At 46.6% G+C, this 23,676-nt stretch overlaps 1 protein-coding gene across 3 annotated transcripts; it reads right to left on the bottom strand.

Moving 5' to 3' along the window:
* Positions 1-3,722: 3,722 nt before the first annotated feature.
* On the bottom strand, positions 3,723-20,590 carry LOC103227189 (zinc finger protein 212). Of its 3 annotated transcripts, none has more exons than XM_007983359.3 (5): positions 19,796-20,590; positions 8,555-8,939; positions 8,296-8,422; positions 6,048-6,137; positions 3,723-5,291 (listed from the first exon to the last, which is right to left on the bottom strand). In XM_007983359.3, the coding sequence occupies exons 1-5, from the start codon at positions 20,026-20,028 to the stop codon at positions 4,435-4,437; spliced, it is 1,692 nt and encodes a 563-aa protein (XP_007981550.3). In that variant the 5' UTR covers positions 20,029-20,590; the 3' UTR covers positions 3,723-4,434. The 3 variants fall into 3 exon arrangements, with proteins under 3 accessions (XP_007981550.3, XP_007981551.3, XP_007981552.3); XM_007983360.3 differs by having other exon boundaries at positions 3,723-5,288; XM_007983361.3 differs by having other exon boundaries at positions 8,555-8,944; positions 19,796-19,961.
* Between the last annotated feature and the right edge of the window lie 3,086 nt (positions 20,591-23,676).

Below are 23,676 nucleotides of genomic sequence, written 5' to 3'. Positions count from 1 at the left end.
GTAGAGATGGGGTTTCACCGTGTTAGCCAGGGTGGTCTCGATATCCAGACCTTGTGATCCACCCGTCTCGGCCTCCCAAAGTGCTGGGATTACAGGCATGAGCCACCGCGCCCGGCTAATTCTATTAGTATTCCCAAATCACAGCTAGAATCGTGTCACTCTTTTGCTCAAAATGCTTCAGCTCCCCATTACCAACTGAATAAAATCCAGACTCCTTGAAGCCTGACCCAACTGTAACACCCACTACTCTCCTTCTCACACTCCACCCTCCCCAAATTGGATGAACTCCTCTTCTGTACATGCCCCGTAATGTCTCCTCACTTGGTCAGGTCACCTCCATTTAGAATGTCCTTCCTGCCATCCTTAAAAGGCCAGTTCAAATACCACCTATGGCAAAGTCTACCCAATGTCTCATATCTAAAGATTGTTCTCTGAATGCTTACAGCCTTTTACCCTCACTTATCTGAAGACATTACTATTCTCTTATATCCCCTTAGCAGCCTGTAAGTCCAAGAGCAAGATTTATCCTTGTACCCCTCTGTAGAATTCTGCACAGGGAGGATACTCAGATATTTGTGAGTGAACAAAACTCTAAGGCAGAACGGAATACTGTCCTCACCTAGGAAAGGGCTGTGCAAAGGTGCAGTAAAGGAAGAAAACTGATTTTGAAAAACATAAACTCAATAAGGGCAAAGATCTTCATTTTGTTCATTGATGTGTATTTAAAACAGTGCCTAGATAACAGGGGCTCAATATGTATTTGGTCAATGAAAGAAATGGATGAGGGAAGCTTTCACAGAAGGGGCTTATAAACCAGAACAGTGAAAAATAGTGTTTGGTTCAGAGGACGACACTGCAGAGAGGGAAAGAGCACGGCTTATTCAGTAAGACAGGAGGCCAGACGTGGTGGTTCACAGCTGTAATCCCAGCACTTTGGGAGGCTGAGGCAGGAGGATCGCTTGAGCCTAGGAGTTCGATACCAGCCTGGGCAATATAGTGGGACCTTGTCTCTACAAAAGGTACAAAAATCAGCTGGGTGTGGTTGGTGCACACCTGTAGTCCCTACTACTCGGGAGGCTGTGATGGAAGGATCCATTGAGCCCAAGAGGTCAAGGCTGCAGTGAGCTGTGATGGTACACTCAGCCTGGGCAACAGAGACCCTGTCTCAAAAAATTTTAAAAATAAATGAATGAATGAATGAATGAATGACAGGAAGCCCAATGTGGCAGCAGCATAGAGTGAAAAGAGAAAAAAATGCAGGGTGACACAGGTTGTCAGTCTTGAGTTCTATACTAAAAAGACTGCTCATTATCAGTAGCTGCTGAAAGCCATTGCAAGGTTTTGAGGAAAGTCTACATCCAGTTGTGTGCAAGGACATTAACTCTGGAATCAAAACGGATGTGACTAAGAGCAGAAGACCTACTGGTTACTGAAAAGCTCAGGTGAATGATGACTAGGACCTTAACTTTGGGAACAAGAAGGGTAGAAAAGGCAGGATAGATGAGTCACTAACATTTGGCATTTAATTCTTCCCTGTTGACTTCAATCTTTCTAATTTCATCATCCCTGTCCTTCTGACAGTCCATTTCCTGTTTTCTCCTCAGCACCTGGCAGAACAGGCTTCCAATGAAGGATGGCAGAAGCAGGCAAGAAGAGGCAAGTCCTTCCTATCCCATAAGACAGTGCCTCTGCATGCACAGAACCACCTGGAGAGCCTGTTGAGATGCAGATTCTGATTCGGCGGCCTAGGTGGAGCCTGAGTCTGCACCATTTCACACTCCTAGAGGATGCTGCTGCTGCTGCTGCTGCAAGCTGAGAGCCCACACTTCAGGACATAGAATCCAGCTTTGACAGAGTTCTTAACTACAGAAGCAATACCACCCCACAGCCAAGTGTGCAGCTCTGAAGCAAGATGGTCTGAGTTTCCATCACCTCTGCCATCTTACTTCACTTCTCAGGCCGCCTCCCACATCTCATATGGAAAATTAGGTAAAATCATACTCACCACCCAAAACTATGAGGACTTGTTTTCATGGAAATAAATAGTGCCTAGCACACAAGTATTCAACAAGTGTCAGCAGGAGTCCAATTGCTTGATACAATTATTTCCCAGCCTCAAGGAAAACTTAACTTTATTGGAGAAGTAGGACCATATTCTGTGCTTCACTTTTCCCCACAATGCAAGGCCTAAGGCTGGTCACATTAGAATGCTCAACAATTGGGAAGTAAGAGTAACTAAGGACAGAGAGGGTATCTATAAGGCAAAGGCTTGAGGGTAAGAAAAGACTGCAGAAGAAACTTAGGAAAGAAACTCAGGAAAGAAACTCCAAAGGTTTTCCTGACGAAGCTACTACCCACCTCGCACGGTGCCAGCCCTACAAGGATTCCCTCCACGTTCAGTTTCTGTAACAAGACAACAAGACAATCCTATACCTTATAGCAGTGGGCCCCAACCCCTGGGTTGTGGATCAATACTGGTCCATGGCCTGTTAGGAACCAGACCACACAGCAAGTGAGCTCTGCCTCCTGTCAGATCAGTGGCTGCATTAAATTCTCATACAATGAACCCTATTGTGAACTGCGCATGAGAGGGATCTAGGTTGTGCGCTCCTTATGAGAATCTAATGCCTGATGATCTGAGGTGGAACGGTTTCATTCCAAAACCATCCCATCTCCCACCACTGTCTGTGGAAAAACTGTCTTCTCTGAAACCAGTCCTGGTGCCAAAAAGGTTGGGGACCTCTGCCTTATAGCAACCCAAGTTTCCTTCTATTTGTTCACTCTCCCCATGGCAAACTGTAATGTCTTTAACGTGTCCCCGTTGGTCCTAAGTGTTCTTACAAAATGTATTGTGTGCATGCATTTTTAATTTATATAAATGGTGTTATATTATAGATCTCAATTTCTTATCTTTTCCCCTCAGCATTGTGTTTAAGATGGATCCAGATGGCTAGGCATATATCTAAGCCAATGCTCGTAACAGCTGCCTGGCACTCCCTGGGGTACCCACATTTCACCTACTCTTTTTACCTCCCAATAGCCATCACCCAGACTGTCTCCAGGTCCCCTGAATATTCTCACCCATGCCACATGTTGTTTTCTGTCCTAGGTTTAAGTGAAAGTGCAGGTCAGGCTGTACCATCAGTCCTTCCCTGTCATCACTCCAGGTCAGGTGCCTCTCCTCCACCTTGGCCCCAGGAGAGCGTTCTTGATAGATGGAGAAAAACATCCAGTATGAACTTTTTTTTGTTTTGTTTTGCTAGTAGCAAGTTTTATTCTAGGCAACTGCAAATCATCCAAGGGGATGTTCACATATGACCCCAGAGCCCACTCCCATCCCCCCAGACAGCAGTGGGGCACACATTCAACACTCCTAAGACAAGCATCTGTGTGCTTTTTCTCTACCCTCTCTGGAATAGGCAAGCTCAGAATGCATTTGGAAACTGTAATCTGAACCACCTCAAGTAAGGATTTGTGTAATAGGAACAAACTCAAATAACCACTAGTACAAGGTGAACAACCTTAAGTAACAAAGTAGTTTTCTACTCTGGGAGGCTGCAGAACACAGCCAGGAGGAGGTGGGAAGAGGATAGGGGTATGCTGAGACACCATAAGTCCCAGACCACAGCCATACCATCAGCAACTTCACTGGAATCTTTCTTCTCAACAGGGGCTGCAGGGTCTACCCCTCCGACTCTTTTCCTCTTGGTCCTTTTCAGACAATTTGAGAGCACCAAGCACCACACCAGGGAACCTAGCACTGTGTCCCCTGCTCTCTGGCCTAAGTAAGCGTCAGTGGGCTAAAAGAGCCCCATTAACAATTCCCTCCTAGAGGGCAGGTCCAGTCCCCAAGTGAGGAACAACTTCTACAACTCTTAAAATGTAAAAAAAAAGCATTGGGCTGTATTCTTTAAAAAATTAACTAAAATCTAATTCCAAAAAAGGTTCTTCAGAGTAGGGTTAAGCAGTTCATTTAAATTATTTCTTCTACTTGTTATTAAACAAAGAGATTACAAAACAAGAAAAAATGGAGGGTTACACTTCCCAGAACTCTTCCAGGCAGCTGCTCACCCCTATGGCCCAACTCAACCCCGTGGGAAGACATGAAATGCCAGGACGAGCCCTGGAACCAGCCACCAGTCCCTGTGGGGTCAGAACGCCAACCCCAGCCCACAAGCATTGGCATGAATGAGAAAACCAGAGACCTGAAGGTGCCAAGAAACAGCAAACTTGGCAGCAGGGTAAAGACCTGGCCTGGACTCTTCTTCCACGGGGTTTTCAGGATAGCCTTTGGGCTTGGCTTGGTACTGGGACAAGGGAAGGCAAATCAGAAACAACTGCCCTCAGGAAGAACTCCGTCCCTGACTGCAGTGTCTCTTTGGGGGAACCAATGCCACCCCCCTCCGCCCCCCAGACGGGCGAGGGGCTGCACCCTTAAAGCAGGCCATTGGGCCTTCCGGGCTCCAGGGTCAGCCCGCCCCGTTCCCGTTGGTGGATCTTCTGGTGCTGCAGGAGGTGCTGCTTCTGGACAAAGCTCTTCTCACACTCGGTGCAGCTGTAGGGCCGCTCGCCCGTGTGGATGCGCTGGTGCCGCACCAAGTCAGATGGGTGACTGAAGCTCTTGCCACAGTAACCACAGATGAGGGAACTCCGGCTTTTCCTCCAAGGGATGTGGCCAGGCAGGGCAACCAGGCTGTTGGGTGAGAACCTCTCCTGGACATGTTGGCTGGCACTGGGCCCCTCCTGCAGGTGGCAGCGCTGATGGGTCACCAGGCTCACCTTGCAGCTGAAGCTCCTCAGGCACACATCACACTGATGTCGCTTGGCCTTTTTGGTCTGTGGTTTCAGCCGTGGCCTGGGCCTACGGCTCTCCTCTGGCTCCTCAGGTGTACAAGACTCCCACCCAGAGTGGCTGCTCAGATGTGTGGCCAGCTGCTGCTTATAGCGGAAGGTGATCTCACACTCAGAACATTCGTAGGGGCGGGAAGTGTCCTTTTTCAGCGTCAGGCCCTGCCCACATTCCTGGCCCAGCTGTACCTGCCTATGAGATTTCTGCTTCGGGCAGCCCACAGTTCTGCTGCTGCTAGGATCTCTACCACCAACAGGCTCCTGTAGAGTCGAGTCCCCAGGACCTGTTTCCAGGAGGACAGAACTGCCCTGACCACCCCAGAGCTCAGTCTGCTCCGGGCTCAGGAAAGCCTGCTCTTCAGCAATGCATGAGAACTCTCCAGGAAGATCCGCAGGGCCTTCCTGTGTATACTGTAGCTCCTGTTTGATCATGACCCCACCTGCTGCAAAGTGGAAGAAGACCAACAAAAAAGATCACATTCTAGTACCTTTGGTTTCTTCAGGACCAAACAAACATCTGTCAATTTCAGAAGCACCCCAGGAATAAGTGAATTAGGACAACATGGAGGAGGATGACACTGGCTAGGTTCCAAGACTTGTATAAAACTATTCATGTATAGTTTTTCCAATGTTGATTGGAAATATCAATGTACTACTCTTATAAAATACTGTAAACTATAGTTCTCCAAGCTTGTCTACAAATTTATATTTAATCTCTGGGAAAAATGACAGAATACACTGTAACAACTATACTAAATTAAGAGTGTTAAAATAACACATCTGAAGGATTAAAGACAAACTAAACCTACAGCTTAAAAATTCATGTCCAGCTCTGTTCTTCCTCCATAACCTCCCAAATTACCTAGTGACAAGTGCTTTTCCTGCACTGCCTTCCCTCCTGAAGCTCTGACATGCCCACACTCAATCTCCAGCAGGTTTTGACTACTGCCTAGTATGGTACGCTATTCTGTAGAGCATGAAGAAGAGTGATTGATGTGGCCGTTAGTCTTAAAGACCCCACAGGATGGTAGGAGTTGAGGCACATGTAACAGCTGAACTAACAACAATCATAAAGGAGTCCAGAACAAGCAAAGCCAGATGAATTTACCAAGTCAGCACCTGGCAGGTCAGCCATGGGAAAGCTCACTCTAGGCTGCAGAGGGCTATGGAAGGGAACAGAATATTCCAGAGCCACTCACCTGGGTGGGCACCAGCAGGACCTTCCTCTTCCAAGTCACCCAGCATCTCTGTACCCAACTCCGCTTCTCCCTCTGTCTGGCCAAGGACCTCTGGGTGGGGAAACAGCACGGTGTGAGTCCAGGAGAGAGCAAAAGCTCACTGCACACTGATCAGCTGCCAATGACCAAAGTGACCAATGGCAGGGAGAAAATACTAAAGCTTCAACAGATTCAAAGGCTACTGCTCATGTCAGTTTCCCCTAGCAGTTTGGGACAATCATAAAATTCTGGCCAATCCTAACAACTGACTTGGCTAGCTGCTACCTCCAGTGCTCCTCCATTAGAGGGCCTGTGGCTCAGGCAGGCAGGCAGGTTACAGAGCCACCACTGCCCCTGATGGCACCACCACCCACCTCTGCCTCTCCATGTGTGTGCAGTTTAAGTCTTGCCAATGCTTCCTTTTGGGGGATCTAATTTCATCCTTGCTAAGGCACTGCAAGGTAAGATGGACACTGGGACAGAAAAGGAAACAGTCCCAGTGAGAGCATGTGACCCAACCAAGCTTACAAGGTCACTTTTCTGGCCCATTTTCTATTTTCTTTATCTCTTACTCTGCTCCAGGCACTTGACACTCCTCCATGTACCTAGGTTTTAAAAGACTTTGTCTACCAAACAAAACGCATTTATTATGTAATAGGTAACATTTTGCATATAAAGACTTATACCTATTAAGTAGCACTTCTAATCAACAAGCAAAAATCATTGAGACCACAATGACCAGCTATAATTCTGGCCAAACACCAAGAAAATGCTTTTGGTCAGCCTGTGCTGCTTGTCTCATCCAAGGTAACATAGGGTTGTCAAATCATCTTTTTTCTTTTCTTTTAAGCGAAGGAGATTTCACTATGTTGCCCAGGCTGGTTTCAAACTCCTAGCCTCAAGCTATCCTCCCACCTTGGCTTCCCAGTGTTGGGATTACAGATGTGAGCTACCATACCCATCTCAAATAGTCTTAAATATTAAAAACAGCATGGGAGGCCACGTGCGGAGGCTCACGCCTGTAATCCCTTTGGGAGGCCGATGCAGGTGGATCACTTAAGCCCAAGAGTTCAAGACCAACCTGGGCAATATAGTAAGACCCACGTCTCTAAATAAAATTTAAAAATTAGCCAGGTGCAGTGGCATGTGCCTGTAATCCCAGCTACTTGGAAAACTGAGGTGGGAGAATCATTTGAGCCCAAGCTGTCAAGGCTGCAGTAAACCGACACCATACCACTGCACTCCAGCCTAGGTGACAGTGTCTCAAAAAAAAAAAAAAAAAAAAAGGATAAAACAGGCCTGGCACAGTGGCTTACACCTGTAATACCAGCACTTTGCAGGGCCAAGGCGGGCAGATCATGAGGTCAGGAGTTCAAGAGCAGCCTGGCCAACACGGTAAAACCCTGTTTCTACTAAAAATACAAAAATTAACTGGGCATGGTGGTGGGCACCTGTAATCTCAGCTACTTGGGAGGCTGAAGCAGGAGAATCACTTGAACCCGGGAGGCAGTGAGCCAAGATCACGCCACTGCACTCCAGCCTGGGCAACAGAGCTAGACTCTATCTCAAAAAAAAAAAAAAAAAAAAAAAAGATAAAAAAAAACAAATCAAAAAACAACATGAGGAACCCTAGCCATATCACACTGTAGGGTATATGACATTTTATTTATTAGAAAATACTATCAAGAACAGACCGGCCGGGCACGGTGGCTCAAGCCTGTAATCCCAGCACTTTGGGAGGCCGAGACGGGTGGATCACGAGGTCAGGAGATCGAGACCATCCTGGCTAACCCGGTGAAACCCCGTCTCTACTAAAAAATACAAAAAAATAGCCGGGCGAGATGGCGGGCGCCTGTAGTCCCAGCTACTCTGGAGGCTGAGTCAGGAAAATGGCGTGGACCCGGGAGGCGGAGCTTGCAGTGAGCTGAGATCCGGCCACTGCACTCCAGCCTGGGAGACAGCGAGACTCCGTCTCAAAAAAAAAAAAAAAAAAAAAAAAAAAAAGAACAGACCATGTGACCACAGAAAAGAAACACAAAGGGCACAACGCCAAGAGCTTTCCAAAAGTCTCTGTAAATGGGAGGACCTAGAGACTTGCATTTCTCCACCCGTGCAAGCCAACAGAGGACCCACAGCCACAAGAGCCACAGGTGTAGTCTGAATTACAAGCTACCGGCCAGGAATTGTAGTATGTCTGAGACAGAATTCTAGGGAGAAAACTGCTACTCACTCAGAGAGACCAGTGTCTCATAGTTACTCTCCATCACATTTCTGTAGAGCTCCTTCTGCCAGTCCTCCAGATTCTCCCATTCCTGCTCGGTGAAACAGACGCCATCATTCTCCAGTGACCTGGACACCTGGAATCACCAATGGCACACCATGAGTGCCTCTACTCACAGCTATGACAGAAAAGCCAGCAACTGAGGTGCTTACATATTAAAGGGCTGGCTCCCCCTTCTCTTCTAACTTTTAATCCTCAATGAGACTACCTTGGGGGACTCCCCCTTGCTGCCCGGGGGCAGCCGCAGGATCCAGAAGTTCCTGTTGCGCAGCAGGTTCTCCACGTTCTCCAGCCGCCTCTGCAGCAGCCCGTACTCCTGCAGCAGGGTCCCCAGCACAGCCCACTTGCCCTCCAACTGGTTCCCAAACTCCACGGCCATCTTCTCACAGTCAGCCAGCTTCTTCTCAGCTGTCCCCGTGCGTCCCTCCAGGCTCTGTAGCCGGGCAGCCTGGGACTCCATCTTCTTCTCCACAGCCTGAATAGCAGCCACCACCGTCCAGAGTGAGATCTCGGTGGTCTGAAAATAGGAGCTTTTCTCTGTTGCTTGTGAAGGAAGTGTGGAAGAAGTTAAAGGTGTGGAGCGTCGTTTTCTCCTGTGCTGAAAGATCAAAGACACAGAGTCAGAAAATGTCACTTCCAAACATCAAGTAAAGAAAGCAATGTTCAAGTCTATCAGTGCTTAGAGTTACCTAGTTTCTTTTAATTAAAAAAAAAAAAAAAAAAAAAGCACATCTGGGCCGGGCGTGGTGGCTCTCGCCTGTAATCCCAGCACTTTGGGAGGCTGAGGCAGGTGGATCACGAGGTCAGCAGATGGAGATCATCCTCGCTAACATGGTGAAACCCCATCTCTACTAAAAACACAAAAAAATTAGCTGGGCGTTGTGGCGGGCACCTGTAGTCCCAGCTACTCAGGAGACTGAGGCAGGAGAATGGCAAGAGCCCGGGAGGCAGAGTTTGCAGTGCACCGAGATCGCGCCACTGCACTCCAGCCTGGATGATAGAGCGAGACTCCGTCTCAAAAAAAAAAAAAAAAAAAGGCATGTCTTTTATTGATACTAAAAATTATATGTAGATATTGCATTAATAATGTTGGGAAATGCTGAAGAATAGAAAGAAAATATTACACAAAATATTCTCACACAGAAATAAGCTGTTAGGGCTGGCTGCAGTGGCTCACAACTGTAATCCCAACACTTTGGGAGGCCAAGGCAGCTGAATCACTTTAGCTCAGGAGTTTGACACCAGCCTGGCCAACAAGGCAAACCCTGTCTCTAAGAAAAAGTTCAAAAAATTAGCCGGGCATGGGCCGGGAGCAGGCCGGGCACGGTGGCTCACGACTGTAATCCCAGCACTTTGGGAGGCCGAGGCAGGCAGATCACAAGGTCAGGAGATCAAGATCATCCCGACTAACAAGGTGAAACCTTGTCTCTACTAAAAATACAAAAAATTAGCCGGGCGTGGTGGCAGGCGCCTATAGTCCCAGCTACTCGGGAGGCTGAGGCATGAGAATGGCATGAACCCAGGAGGCAGAGCTTGCAGCTTGCAGTGAGCTGACATCGTGCCACTGCACTCCAGCCTGGGAAACAGAGCAAGACTCCGTCTAAAAAAAAAAAAAAAAAATTAGCCGGGCATGGTGATGCATGCCTGTAGTCCCAGGTACTTGGGGCACTGAGGTGGGAGGATGGCTTGAGCTCAGGAGGTTGAGGCTACAGTGAGCCAAGATCGTGCCACTGCACTCCAGCCTGAGTAACAGAGTGAGACCCTGTCTCAAAACAGGAAGGAAAGAAGGGAGGGAGAGAGAAAGGGAGGAAAGGAAGCTGTTTGAATTTTGGTGTATTTCCTGTAGGCTTTTTTTCATCTTTTATTTTTTTCAACAAAAGTGAAATTACAGTGTGCATGTTTTGTTACCTATGTTTTACGCTTAGCATATTTTCTGAGACTCCTGTATCGGTGTTCATTTTAAACCTTTTATTTAACATTTTGGACTATATGATAAAAGATGTCATTTACATCTTATCTTGCCTCTACATCCCTGCCAGACTTCATAGTTGATCATGTCACCCCTGTTTGAAAACTTTCAATGGCTCCCCACAAGAAAGACAAAATTCCTTAGCAGGACCTACGAGATCTAATCCATTCATCTTTGCACTCTAGCAGCTGGGATGGTGAATAAATCCTTAAAAAATATTTACTGAAATGATGTGACTAAGTCTACTGACATTTTCCTTATAATTTTCACTTTAATGAGCTGTCTCTGACAGTAGGAAAATCGCTGCCGTAGAAGCTAAAATTACTGAAATCAACATTCGGGAAGTCTTCCCCAAGCTGTCCCCCTACTGTCTCCCTGCACGCTCGCTTCAGTCCTAACTCCCTCTGCAAACTTCATGTTCTTTCACGGCTGCTTTCCAAACCACAGTGAGGCCACCAAGACCAAGACACTGAGAGGAAATATCTCGGAAAGAACTGCTGGGGCCAGGGGTCGTGGTCCAGAGAACACGGGACAAAAGGAAACTGACTGGTGCAGAACTGAACACTTAAGTTTGGCCATGACCTACTCTAGTTACTCAAGTCAGTTAATTCATCATGGAACACATAAGACAAAAGCTTAAATACATCCTCCCGCAAAAGATTAAAAGAAAAGTTCAATGTAAAAACAAATACAAGTGAAACAAAACAAAATATTAAACTAGATATATACCTGCCATCATGTTTGTTTTGCCTCTACTTTAAGTCTATGAGTCTCCTCTTTCTGTGGCCCAGCATTCTGTGCTTAGTAGCATGTTTTCCAGACAGGTACATAGGTGAGAATCTTTGCAAAGGAATACGCCCCCTCCTCTTCCACATAGTAAAAGGTTGAAAAGAATGATTAAACTAAGTTTCTTCTTGTCTTCTGTTTTGAATTATCTAACATGATGGGAACAATTCACATGTTCACGAACCAGTGAATGGATGAAAAAATTGTGATCCATCCAATGTCATGGGTTGAACTGTGTCTCCTCAAAATAAGACAGTAAAGCCCTAATCCTCAGCACCTCAGGATGTGATCTTACTTGGAAATAAGGTATTTCCAAGGGTAATCAGGTTAAAATGAGGTCATTAGGATGGGCCTTAATCCAATGACTGATGTCCCTAAAACAGAGGACCTTTAGACACAGAGAGACACACACACAGGGAGAAGATGTCTACTATGGTTTGTCCTCACCAAAACCCATGCTGAAATTGTATTCCCAATGTGGCAGTGTTGGGAGGTGAAGTCTCGTGGGAGGTGTTTGGATCATGAGGGCATATCCCTCATAAATAAATTAATGCGCTCCCACAGGGGTGAGTTGTCATTGGCAGGGATGGATTCGTTCCCACCAGAGTGGGTTGTTGAACAGTCTGACTTCTTCGGTCTCTCCCTTGCCTCCTCTGTCACCATGTGATCTCTGCACACACCGGCTGCCCTTCCACTTTCTACCACGAGTTTAAGCAGCTTGAGGCCCAGCTGCCCAGTCTTGAACTTTCCAGCCACCAGAATTATGAGCCAACTAAACCTCTTTTCTTCATGAATTACCTAACTTCATGTATTCTGTTACACCAATACATAATGGGCCATGTCAAGATTAAGGCAGAGACGGGAGTTATGCTGCCACAAACCAAGAAAACACATGGGACCACCAGAAGCCAGGAGAGAAACACAAACCTCATAAGGAACCAACCCTGCAAACATCTTGATTTCAGACTCCTAACCTCCAGAACTGTGAGACAATACATTTCTGTTATTTAAGCTTCCCAGTTTGTTATACCAGCCCTAGGAAACAAATACACTATATAAGGCACTTCATTATATACCGTATTAGATATTTAGTGTATTTTTCCTATATAGCTTAGTAGACTACTAAGCCTGCTACTTAGTAGTAGACTACCACTTCGACTACTAAGTCTACTACTATGTAATAAAAAGGAACCAAAATCACTGACATGTGTTACAACATGCTAAGTGATAGGAATCAGACACAGGTCAGGCATGGTGGCTCATACCTACAATCCCAACACTTTGGGAGGCTAAGGTAGATCACTTGAGCCCAGGAGTTCGAGATCAGCCTGGGCAACAAAGTGAGACCCCACCTCCACAAATTTTTTAAAATGACCAGGCGTGGTGGCATGTGCCTGTACTCCCAGCTACTTGGGAGGCTGAGGATGGGAGGATCACTTGAGCCCTGGAGTTCAAGGTTGCAGTGAACCATGATTGCACTATTGCACTGCAGCCTGAGTGGCAGAGTGAGACCACCTAAAAAAAAAAAAAGGGCTGGGCACCGTGGCTCACACCTATAATCCCAACACTTTGGGAGGTCAAAGCGGCCGGATCACCTGAGGTTGGAAGTTTGAGACCAGCCTGACCAACATGGAGAAACCCTATGTCTACTAAAAATACAAAATGACCCAGGCAGGCTGGCACATGCCTGTAGTCCCAGCTACTCGGGAGGCTGAGGCAGGAGAATCACTTGAACCTGGGAGGTGGAGGTTACGCTGAGTCGAGATCGCACCATTGCACTCCAGCCTGGGCAACAAGAGCAAAACTCAAAAAAAAAAAAAAAAAAAAAGAATTCAGACACAAAAGGCTACATTTGTGTTTCATTTACATGTTTGGAAAAAAGCAAACTATAAGGACAGAAATCAGATCAGTGGCTGCCAAGGGCTAGGGATTGTAGCCTATTAGAATGTCAAAGCAGGAGAATATTATATAAATATTTCCATCATCCAAGAAAGTTCCCTCATATCCCTTTATAATCAGTCTTTTTTTTTTTTTTTTTTTGAGATGGAATCTCGCTGTCGCCCAGGCTGGAGAGCAGTGGCGCTATCTCGGCTCACTGCAAGCTCCGCCTCCCAGGTTCATGCCACTCTCCTGCCTCAGCCTCCCGAGTAGCTGGGACTACAGGTGCCCGCCACCACGCCTGGCTAATTTTTTGTATTTTTAGTAGAGATGGGGTTTCACCGTGTTAGCCAGGATGGTCTCGATCTGCTGACCTCGTGATCTGCCCAACTCAGCCTCCCAAAGTGCTGGGATTACAGGCGTGAGCCACTGCACCCGGCCAATGAATTTCAATTTATAAACATAGTATGCAAATCCTTTTTTTTTTTTTTTTTCCTGAGATGAAGTCTCTCGCTCTGTCACCCAGGCTGCAGGCTGGAGTGCAGTGGCATGATCTCAGCTTACTGCAACCTCCATCTCAGGTTCAAGTAATTCTCCTGCCTCAGCCTCCCAAGTAGCTGGGATTACAGGTGTGCGCCACCACGCCTGGTTAATTTTTCTGTATTTTTAGTAGAGACAGGGTTTCACCATGTTGCCCAGGCTAGTCTCGAGCTCCTGACCTCAAATGATCCACCCGCCTCAGCCTCCCAAAGTGCTAGGATTATAGGAATGGGCCACCATGCCCAATCTTTTGAGGCTCCATTTTTAATATCTTTCAATGTTTTAACACATTCCCTAGGTATCTATTCCAATCATCAACTCCTGTATGAAAAATAATTCCCAAATTTAGTGGCTTAAGACATCATCTACTTTACACATGAATCTGCAACTAAAGGAGGGTGGCACATGGATATTTGTCTCTGCTCCACTCTCTGTCTACTGGGGCAAATCACAGGCAGCCGGGTGCTAGAATCCCTTGAGAAATCCCAAGCCACATGAAGAGGGTGCATGAAGTATTCTGTTCCATGGTCTCACCTGCAATCTCAGTTGACACACCAGCATCAACCAACAGACATGGAATGCACACATTTTCATTCCCAATAGGTTTTTATTTTTGCCTCCTCTCTTTTGTTTTGTCTCTACACTTTGATATTACATACTGATAGATATATGGATAAAAAAATAATCATTTCTGGCCAGGCACAGTGGCTCACACCTGTAATTCCAGCCTCTTGGGAGGCCGAGGTGGGCGGATCACGAGGCCAGGAGATAGAGACCATCCTGGCTAACATGGTGAAACCCCATTTCTCCTAAAAATACAAAAAAATTAGCCAGGCGTGGTGGTGGGCGCCTGTAGTCCCAGCTACTCGGGAGGCTGAGGCAGGAGAATGGCGTGAACCCGGGAGGTGGAGCTTGCAGTGAGCCGAGATCACACCACCGCACTCCAGCCTGGGAAATAGAGTGAGGCTCTGTCTCAGAAAAAAGGTAAAAATAAAAATAATCATTTCTGTACCTGTGCTTCCAATATAATAGCCACTAGTCACACGTGGCTGGTTAAAATTAAATAAAATTAGCTGGGCACAGTGGCTCATGACTGTAAGTCCAACCCTTTGGGAAGCCAAAACAGCCAGATGACTTGAGGTCAGGAGTTCGAGACCAGCCTGGCCAGTATGATGAAACCCTGTCTCTACTAAAAATACAAAAATTAGCCGGGTGTGGTGGCACATAACTGTAATCCCAGCTACTCGGGAGGCTGAGGCAGAAGAATCACTTGAACCTGGGAGGCAGAGATTGCAGTGAGCCAAGATTGCACCACTCTACTCCTGCCTGGGTGACAGAGTGAGAGTCTGTCTCAAAAAAAAATTTAATTAAATTAATAAATAAAATTTAAAACTCAGTTCCTCAATCATACTAGCTAACATTTCAAGTGCTCAAAAGCCACATGTGACTAGTGGCTACTGTATTAAACAGTGCAGAACAGAACATTTCTATCATCTTGGAAAGTGCTACTGGATGCACTACACCTTTATAATTCTTTTCTATTTGATAAAATACTAAGGTTGTATTAAAATCTCCTATCATAACAGTGAATCTTTCTTGTAGTTCTGTCAGTTTCATTTTATATATTTTTAGGCTATGTAATTAGGTGCATACAGGTTTAGAAATTTTGTATCTAGCTGGTAAATTGAGTCTTTTACCATTACAAAAGTAGTAGTAGCCTTCTATCTCTAGAGATACTAAGTAGCCTTCTATCTCTAGAGATACTAAATATATTTAAGTCAACTTTCTTTTTTTTTTTTGAGACAGTTTCGCTCTTGTTGCCCAGGCTGGAGTGCAATGGCAAGATCTCGGCTCACCGCAACCTCTGCTTCCCGGGTTCAAGCGATTCTCCTGCTTCAGCCTCCCCAGGAGCTGGGATTACAGGCCATGCCTGGCTAATTTTTTTGTATTTTTAGTAGAGACGAGGTTTCTCCATGCTGGTCAGGCTGCTCTCAAACTCCTGACCACAGGTGATCCGCCCACCTCTGCCTCCCAAAGTGCTGGGATTACAGGCGTGAGCCACCACGCCCAGCCAACTTTCTTTTGACTAGTATTTGCTTGGCATATTTTTTCAAGTCCTTTTATATTTATTTCTATATCCTTATCTTTTAGTTTTTTTTTGTTTGTTTGTTTGTTTGTTTTTTTTGAGACACAGTCTCACTCTGTCACCCAGGCTGGAGTACAGTGGTGAGATCTCAGCTCACTGCAACCTTCGCCTCCCAGGTTCAAGCGATTCTCCTGCCTCAGCCTCCTCAGTAGCTGGGATTACAGGCGCGAGTCACCATGCCCAGCTAATGTTTTTTTTTTTGAGACCGAGTCTCGCACTGTCGCCCAGGCTGGAGTGCAGTGGCGCAATCTCAGCTCACTGCAACCTTCACCTCCCAGGTTCAAGTGATTCTCCTGCCTCAGCAACCTCCGCCTCCTGGGTTCATGCCATTCTCCTGCCTCAGTCTCCCAAGAAGCTGAGACTACAGGCACCCACCACCACGCCCGGCTAATTTTTTGTATTTTTAGTAGAGATGGGATTTCACTGTGTTAACCAGGATGGTCTCAATCTCCTGACCTCATGATCCACCCACCTTGGCCTCCCAAAGTGCTGGGATTACAGACGTGAGCCACCGTGCCCGGCCAGTTGTTATCTCTTTTAAACCATCTAGTTGGATTTTTCCCCCATCCTGACAATCTATGCCTTTTAACTTGAACATTTCATTCATTTACATTTATTGTAATTGTTCATCAGTTTTTATTTATCTTTTTTGTGCTGTGTATCCCATCTTTCTTCTCTATTTTCTTGTCTTCTTTTAATTTTTTCTTATTCTATTATCCCCCTTTCTAATCCGTAAATTATACAACCAATTTCTAGTTGTTTAGCAAGTATCCTAGAAATTATGGGAAATATACATAGAAGGCCCTTTAACAAAGCCCTTTAAACAGTTTAATTCTGATCATCTCTTCCTCATATTTACACCAATGCCATCATGTATTTTAATTGTTTTTAACACAACAATAAACTGTTACTGTTTTATTAAGTCACTATTTGTTTAGATTTAACCATTTCCATGCATCATCACATCTTCTTACATTTTCAGACTTTCTATTTGGGATAACTTTCATTTTACCTGAGGTATGTATTTTAGAATTTACTAAGAGTGTATTGGTAGCAAATTGTCATTTTTAATTTGTCTGAAAATGTCTTCATTATATCTTTGTTTCTGAAACATATTTTTGCCGCATATAAAACTATGGCATTATAGTTATTTTCTTTCAGCCTACTGACAACATCATTTTCCTGTTGTCTGGCTTCCATGGTTACTGTTGAGAAGCTGGCCCCCATTAATTTTGCTGTACTTCATTTCAAGGTAGTTGGTTTTTTTTGGTTTTTTTTGTTTGTTTGTTTGTTTTTTGGTTGCTTTTAAGAAATCCCTCTGCCTTAGGCTGGGTGCAGTGGCTCATGCCTGTAATCCCAGCACTTTGGGAGGCTAAGGCAGGTGGATCACCTGAAGTCAGGAGTTCAGAGAGCCTGGCCAACATGGTGAAACCCTATCTCTATAAAAATACAAAATTAGCCAGGCATGGTGACGCCTGCCGTAATCCCAGCTACTCTGGAGGCTGAGGCAGGAAAATCGCTTAGAACCTGGGAGGCAGAGGTTTCAGGAAGCTGAGATTGCTCCACTGCACGCCAGCCAGAGTGAGAGAGCAAGACTCTCTCAAATAAAAAAAAGAAAAAGAAAAAAAGATAAAAGAAACTACGGCTGGGCATGGTGGCTTACGCCTGTAATCTCAGTGCCAAGGTTTAACAATTTTCTTTGCAATCATCTGAAGGTCAGACCTCACTTTCAGTTCACCCTTACACAGAATGTTGCCCTTTGAAGTCTCTGTTTCATGGAACTGGGTTAGGGAGCGTCTCAGACTTTCCATCTTAGGCTCTGAGATTTGTGTTCTATTTTGCAGGTCCCTTGAATCATAAACACCAAAGATGAATGTTCAGCCAATGCCCTCAAAGTTGGCTTCAGAACTCTTAATCACTTTCCATTTCCCTCTTTCGCTTAAGTTTTGGGGCTCCAAGTATTCTTTACTAAAATACATTTCAAATGCATTTATGTGCAGGGGTTTTCCAGCATTTTTAGTTGTTTCATCAGGGCACCTATAATTGGTCTGTCAAACAAGAGAAACAGAATCCTCACCTGAAGAGATGTCTGAGAAGAGAAACAGGCTCAAAAACAATTTGAATAAGTTCTACAACGACAAATTCATGTTATTTAAGGCATAGTTTGGGACTATGGTGGATTTTTTTTGTTGTTGTTGTTTTTGGAGACAGTTTCCCTCTGTCACCCAGGCTGGAATGCAGTGGCACGATCTCGGCTCACTGCAAGCTCCGCTCCCCCGGTTCACGCCATTCTCGTGCCTCAGCCTCCCGAGTACCTGGGACTACAGGCGCCCGCCACCACGCCCGGCTAATTTTTTGTGTTTTTAGTGGAGACGGGGTTTCACCGTGTGAGCCAGGATGGTCTCGATCTCCTGACCTCGTGATCTACCCGCCTCGGCCTCCCAAAGTGCTGGGATTACAGGCGTGAGCCACTGCGCCCGGCCTTTTTTTTTTTTGAGACGGAGTCTCGCTCTGTCACCCAGGTTGCAGTGCAGTAGCACGATCTCAGCTCACTGCAACCTCCACGCCTCCCGAGTTCAAGCGATTCTTCTGCCTCAGCCTCCCAAGTAGCTGGGTCCACTGGCACGCACCACCACGCCCGGCTAATTTTTGTATTTTTAGTACAGATGGGGTTTCACCCTATCGGCCAGGCTGGTCTTGAACTCCTGACCTCGTAATCCTCCCGCCTCGGCCTCCCGAAGTGCTGGGATTACAGGCGTGAGCCACTGTGCCTGGCCTGTGGTTTCTTTAAGGCTTCTTCCTAACAAGGTCTACTGATGACATGTAAGTAACTGTGGAGTGACCTGGCAGGAAGAACTGTGGCAGAGTCCTCTTGTCGGACTCAAACACTAACTAGATCTTGTGGAAAAGCCGAGTCTTTGACTGGCTCAGCCTAGCTTACAGAAGTCAGATGAGGTTAATAATGTAAACATTTGTGTCTTGTTTTCCCAATTCAACTGTTAACTTCCTTGAAAGCAAATACAGCGTTCTCTAAGTCTTCCAATCCCTCCCTTCTTAGTTCTTAACGCACTTTCTACAAGAATCAAATATAATGCACCCTGCTCATGGTCAAATTTTCCCACAGAATCTCTTTAGCCCTCCATTCTCACAAAGATCTAACATGATTCTCAAAGTGATTCTGTACCAAGGAACACTTCATTAAAAATCAATTCAATTCCAGCTGCCCTTTCCGCTGCAAACCCTCCAGTGTTGTTAAATTAACCACTACTTTGGAATAGTATGAGAATGTCGGAACTGGAAGGAACCTTCGAGCCTTAGAGATTATCTAGCAACTACTCCTACACTCTCGATTTACAGTTAAGAAAACGAAAGAGACCCAGAGAGGCGAACACAGTTGCCTAAAATCACCCAAATGGATAGCTGAGAGCTAAGTTACGGCTGAACTCGTTTCGTGACTCCACACAAATAGGATTTTCCTCACACCAAGCTCCGTATCTTGACATTCCCAGAATGGGGATGGTCGATGGCGGGCGGGGGGACGGTGAAGGAGAGAGTTTGGACAGCTCTACAAACAAAATACAAAATGCAGCAACTACACTGTAGATAACACCTGTCCCCAAGGAGAAGCAGCCCAGGCTGACTTCAACCTGTGGCTGAAACCCCAAGACAGAAATCTGCAGCACGGGAGAAACCGGCAACACATAGGACCAAGGAGGAGGTGGTCGCAGACAGGCAAGTCCTGAGGTCTCCGGGGCAGCGGGAGAGCTCACTCGTAGCGACGGAGACCGTTTCCATCCTGCGTCTCCGCTCCAACCTGGGAACGGGCTCTTTTGGCACGAAAGAGAAAATGTGTGGGCAGGGTCACACATCCACCAACCTAAAACAACCTTCGGAGAAGTTTCTAGGCAAGGGCGCAAGGCGCCAAGGCTCCGACCCCGCTGCAGAAGGAAGCGGAGGGAAAAAAGGGCAGAGCACTGGGGTCGCGAGGAGGAGGGTTCCCGTTCACCCGCGCCAGTTGCAGCCCCGGGAAACCAAGACCCCGGCGGCGTCCAAACCGCGAAGCCCCGCCCCGGGCAGGGGACTCCGCCATCCCCAACGCGCCCTCGAGCCCGCGCGCCGGAGCCTCTTACCCCAGCAGGCGCCGACTCCGCCATGGCTCCAGTCGCCCCTCAACACCTGGACCAAGCCTCAGAGCCCCGGGCTGCGTTCCTGTCTGCACAGCGCCCCGTAGCCTGCTGGAAGCCGCCGCCGCCGCCGCCGCCACCGCCGCTGCCGTGTTGATGCCAGGTGCATTCTGGGAGCGTCGACCTCCCCGGCGCAAGACAGGCTCCAGCCGCTCTTCCTCACTGCGCAGGCTTTCCATAGTGCCCCCCTGCGGCGGGAGGGAGAACGCCGCTTGGCACTCTCGGCCAGAGTGTGGGCACCAGGAGAGCTCCGTTACTCAAAAGTCAAGAAGCCAGTGTTGGCCGGGCGCGGTGGCTCAAGCCTGTAATCCCAGCACTTTGGGAGGCCGAGACGGGCGGATCACGAGGTCAGGAGATCGGGACCATCCTGGCTAAAAGGGTGAAACCCCGTCTCTACTAAAAAAAAATACAAAAAAAAAACTAGCCGGGCGAGGCGGCGGGCGCCTGTAGTCCCAGCTACCCGGGAGGCTGAGTCAGGAGAATGGCCTGAACCCGGGAGGCGGAGCTTGCAGTGAGCTGAGATCCGGCCACTGCACTCCAGCCTGGGCGGCAGAGCGAGACTCCGTCTCAAAAAAAAAAAAGGTCAAGACCGGGTTCCGCCAGGCAAAGCCACGGGACCCTGCTGTCTTCTGTATGTCCAGCTCTCTGCTAAATGCTTTGAGGGATTCAAAAATGTGTAAAAGTCAGACTTTTTGCTGAGGAAAGAACATGTAACGTTGTTGGAGAAAAGAAATATGGTTCAAAAAGGCAAGTGATTTTATTCCAAAAGTTCGCCTGTTATTTGGCTTTTTAGAAACTGGGAACAGTTTCCACAGCAACAGTGTGGAGTGTGGAGTCAGGCCCAGGCCAGCCCTCTGTAGCCTGTTAATAATGGTAATCATGTGCCTGGGAAAGTCCAAGACAACCCTGATTTCAAGTATTTTCAGTCCTCATGCTACATGTAAGACGATGTGTTCGGAATTTTTGTTGGAAAGCACAGCCATATTACCATTTCATCGCCATGTACTTTATCGCCAATACCAGCAACACTCCTGCAACCGTACCTGCCTAATTTATACCATTGTCTCTCTGGAGACAAGCAGTGAACTTCCACTTCACGTGATAGGCGTGAAGTTGTTTCCTCTGAGAACAAAACTCTTTTTTGAGATGGAATTTCGCTCCTGTTGCCCAGGTTGGAGTGCAATGGCACAATCTCAGCTCACTGCAACCTCCACCTCCCGGATTCAAGAAATTCTCCTGCCTCAGCTTCCTGAGTAGCTGGGATTACAGGCATGTGCCACCATGCCTAGCTAATTTTGTATTTTTAGTAGAGACAGGGTTTCTCCATGTTGGCCAGGCGGGTCTCCAACTCCCGACCTCAGGTGATCCGCCCACCTCAACCTCCCAAAGCGCTGGGATTACAGGTGTGAGCCACCACACCCAGCGGAGAAAGAAACTTTTAAGATCATGACTGGCTCCTTCCTCACATGCAGGGCTCAGTTCAGATTCTACATCCTCAGAGAGACATCTCCAGACCCCCCTTTCTACAGCCCCATGCCATCCTCCATCTCAATACTCAGTCTCATTACCCTGCTGGAAATTTTTCATACTATTTATCACCATCTGAAGTAATCTCATTTTTTCACTCGTTTACATATTAATTATCTATATCTCTTCCGCTGAAATGTCTCTCTACTATATCCTCCATTTGTTGTAGATAGAAGTATTCATATTTGTAAATGATTGAATGATGAATCAGAGTGGAAGGATATGAAATGTCATCTCCAACACAGGCATTATTTCCAGGGCAACTAGATCGACAGGCACTTCACTGGATCATTAATAAATCTAGAGAAAGAATGGGCCAGGCTGAAGAAACCAATCAGTCAGGGAGATTCTGTCCAGAGGGTCTGACCTGATCTCTCAGACCAACAAACTCTTGGTGTCAGATACAGAAAAAAAAAAAAATATGTCATGGGTGAGGTGGCTCATGCCTGTAATCCCAGCATTTTGGGAGGGCAAGGCAGGAGGATCACTGGAGTTTGAGACCAACCTGAGCAACATAGGCAGACCCTGTCTCTATAAAATTAAAATTAAAATGAGCCAGGAGTAGTGGTACACACCTGTAGTCTCAGCTACTCAAGAGGCTGAGGTGGAAGGATCGTTTGAACCCAGTAGTTCGAGGCTGCAGTGAGCCATGATTGCACCACTGCACTCCAGCGTAGGCAACAGACCAAGACCTTGTCTTTAAAAATAAAATAAAAATGTTATCCTCCACAGGCACAATATCAGGACATAGGATGCTGAGGTCATTAAACAGTTCAGTCGTAGAACTCATTCCCTCTACTCTGTTTCTATACTCACGAGGCAACCTTCTGACAATGCATGTTGCCAGGTAGCTTCTGGGAGGCAACGTGCAGGTGAGGCTAATGCTTATGTCCACACTGTGGCTTATACGTCAGTCTCTTGAAAATGAGCGTGATTCAGCATCCCAGACTCTGAGCCTGCAAGTCTGGAAAAAGGTTCAGTTCAAATTTCCAGCCTGCAAAGGAGGCAGCACCAGGCACCAGGGTTGCAATGCCCTGGGCTGGTGGAGATGGTGTGGCGCCTGCAGTCCCCTGGGCTGGTGAAGACAGTGGGGTACAGCAATTTGCTAAGTGGGGCCGGGGAGTGAGACCGTCTGGGTCCCTAGCCCAGCACTGCCACTATATTAGTCAGGGTTCTCTAGAGAGACTAATAGGAGATATATATATATATATTTATATATAGATGTATAATATTTTATAAAGGGGAGTTTATTAAGTATTAGCTCACATGCTCACAAGGCTCCACAATAGACTGTCTGGAAGCTGAGGAGCAAGGAGAGCCAGTCCGAGTCCCAAAACTGAAGAACCTGGAGTCTGATGTTTGTTGATGTTTGAGGATGGGAAGGGTCCAGCACCGGAGAAAGATGTAGGCTGGGAGCCTAGGCCAGTGTAGTCTTTTTACATTTTTCTGCCTACTTTATATTCTAGCTGTGCTGGCAGCTGATTAGATGGTGCCCACCCAGATTAAGGATGGGTCTGCCTTTCCCAGCCCACGGACTCAAATGTTAATCTCCTTTGACAACACCCTCACAGACACACCCAGAATCAATGCTTTGCATCTTTCAATACGATCAAGTTGATTCGGTATTCACCATCACAGCCACTTACTAGATATGAACTTTGGTCAGGTCTCTAACTTCTTAGTACTTGTTTCCTCATTATTATTGGTGAATAGAAAACAGTACTTAGCTCACAGAGTTGTGTGAATTAAATGAGCAAATTCAAGTCAGGTACTTAGAACAGTACCTGGCACAGAGGAAGAGATCGAGAAGTACTCATGATCGTTATTGTTGTTTAGTCCCAGATCCTTCATTTACTAAGTGCTGTGGCTCATGCTCACTCTGCCCTAGTATCCTTGTCTTCCGCTGAGAATGTGAACACCTCATCCTAAGGTTGTTGATGGAACAACAACCTTGTTATGTAAAGTGCTTATGTAGTCAAGTGCCCAGCATACAGCAAGCACTTGATAACAGGCAATTTCTTTTCTCTGCTTTACTTTTGCAAGGCCCAAGCCTTGTATTGCAATGAATTCAGCAGGATAAACATGGCTTTGTTGTGTCTCTTAGAAGCTACCCGTTTGTTTTTTCCCACTGACATTCAAATCTTGACATATGCTGTTTTAAAAAACTTTTTTTTTTTTGAGACAGAATCTTGCTCTCTCCGAGGCTAGAGCGTAGTGCCGCAATCTCGACTCACTGCAACCTCCGCCTCCCAGGTCAAGCAATTCTCCTGCCTCAGCCTCCCAAGTAGCCAGGATTACAG

The sequence above is a fragment of the Chlorocebus sabaeus genome, chromosome 21 (genome assembly GCF_047675955.1).
Source record: "Chlorocebus sabaeus isolate Y175 chromosome 21, mChlSab1.0.hap1, whole genome shotgun sequence".
Taxonomy (NCBI): Eukaryota; Metazoa; Chordata; class Mammalia; order Primates; family Cercopithecidae; genus Chlorocebus; species Chlorocebus sabaeus.
Note: the sequence above shows the minus strand (reverse complement) of the source record. Positions and strands in the feature narration are given on the sequence as shown.

What these genes read in the sequence shown, in the direction of transcription:
- LOC103227189 (XM_007983359.3), bottom strand. Translation starts at nt 20,028, where the DNA reads ATGGAAAGCCTGCGCAGTGAGGAAGAGCGGCTGGAGCCTGTCTTGCGC. An exon ending in CGGAGTCGGCGCCTGCTGGG is followed by an intron (nt 8,940 to 19,795) that starts GTAAGAGGCTCC and finishes CTTTCAGCACAG; the next exon opens with GAGAAAACGACGCTCCACAC. An exon ending in TGAGACACTGGTCTCTCTGA is followed by an intron (nt 6,138 to 8,295) that starts GTGAGTAGCAGT and finishes TTCCCCACCCAG; the next exon opens with AGGTCCTTGGCCAGACAGAG.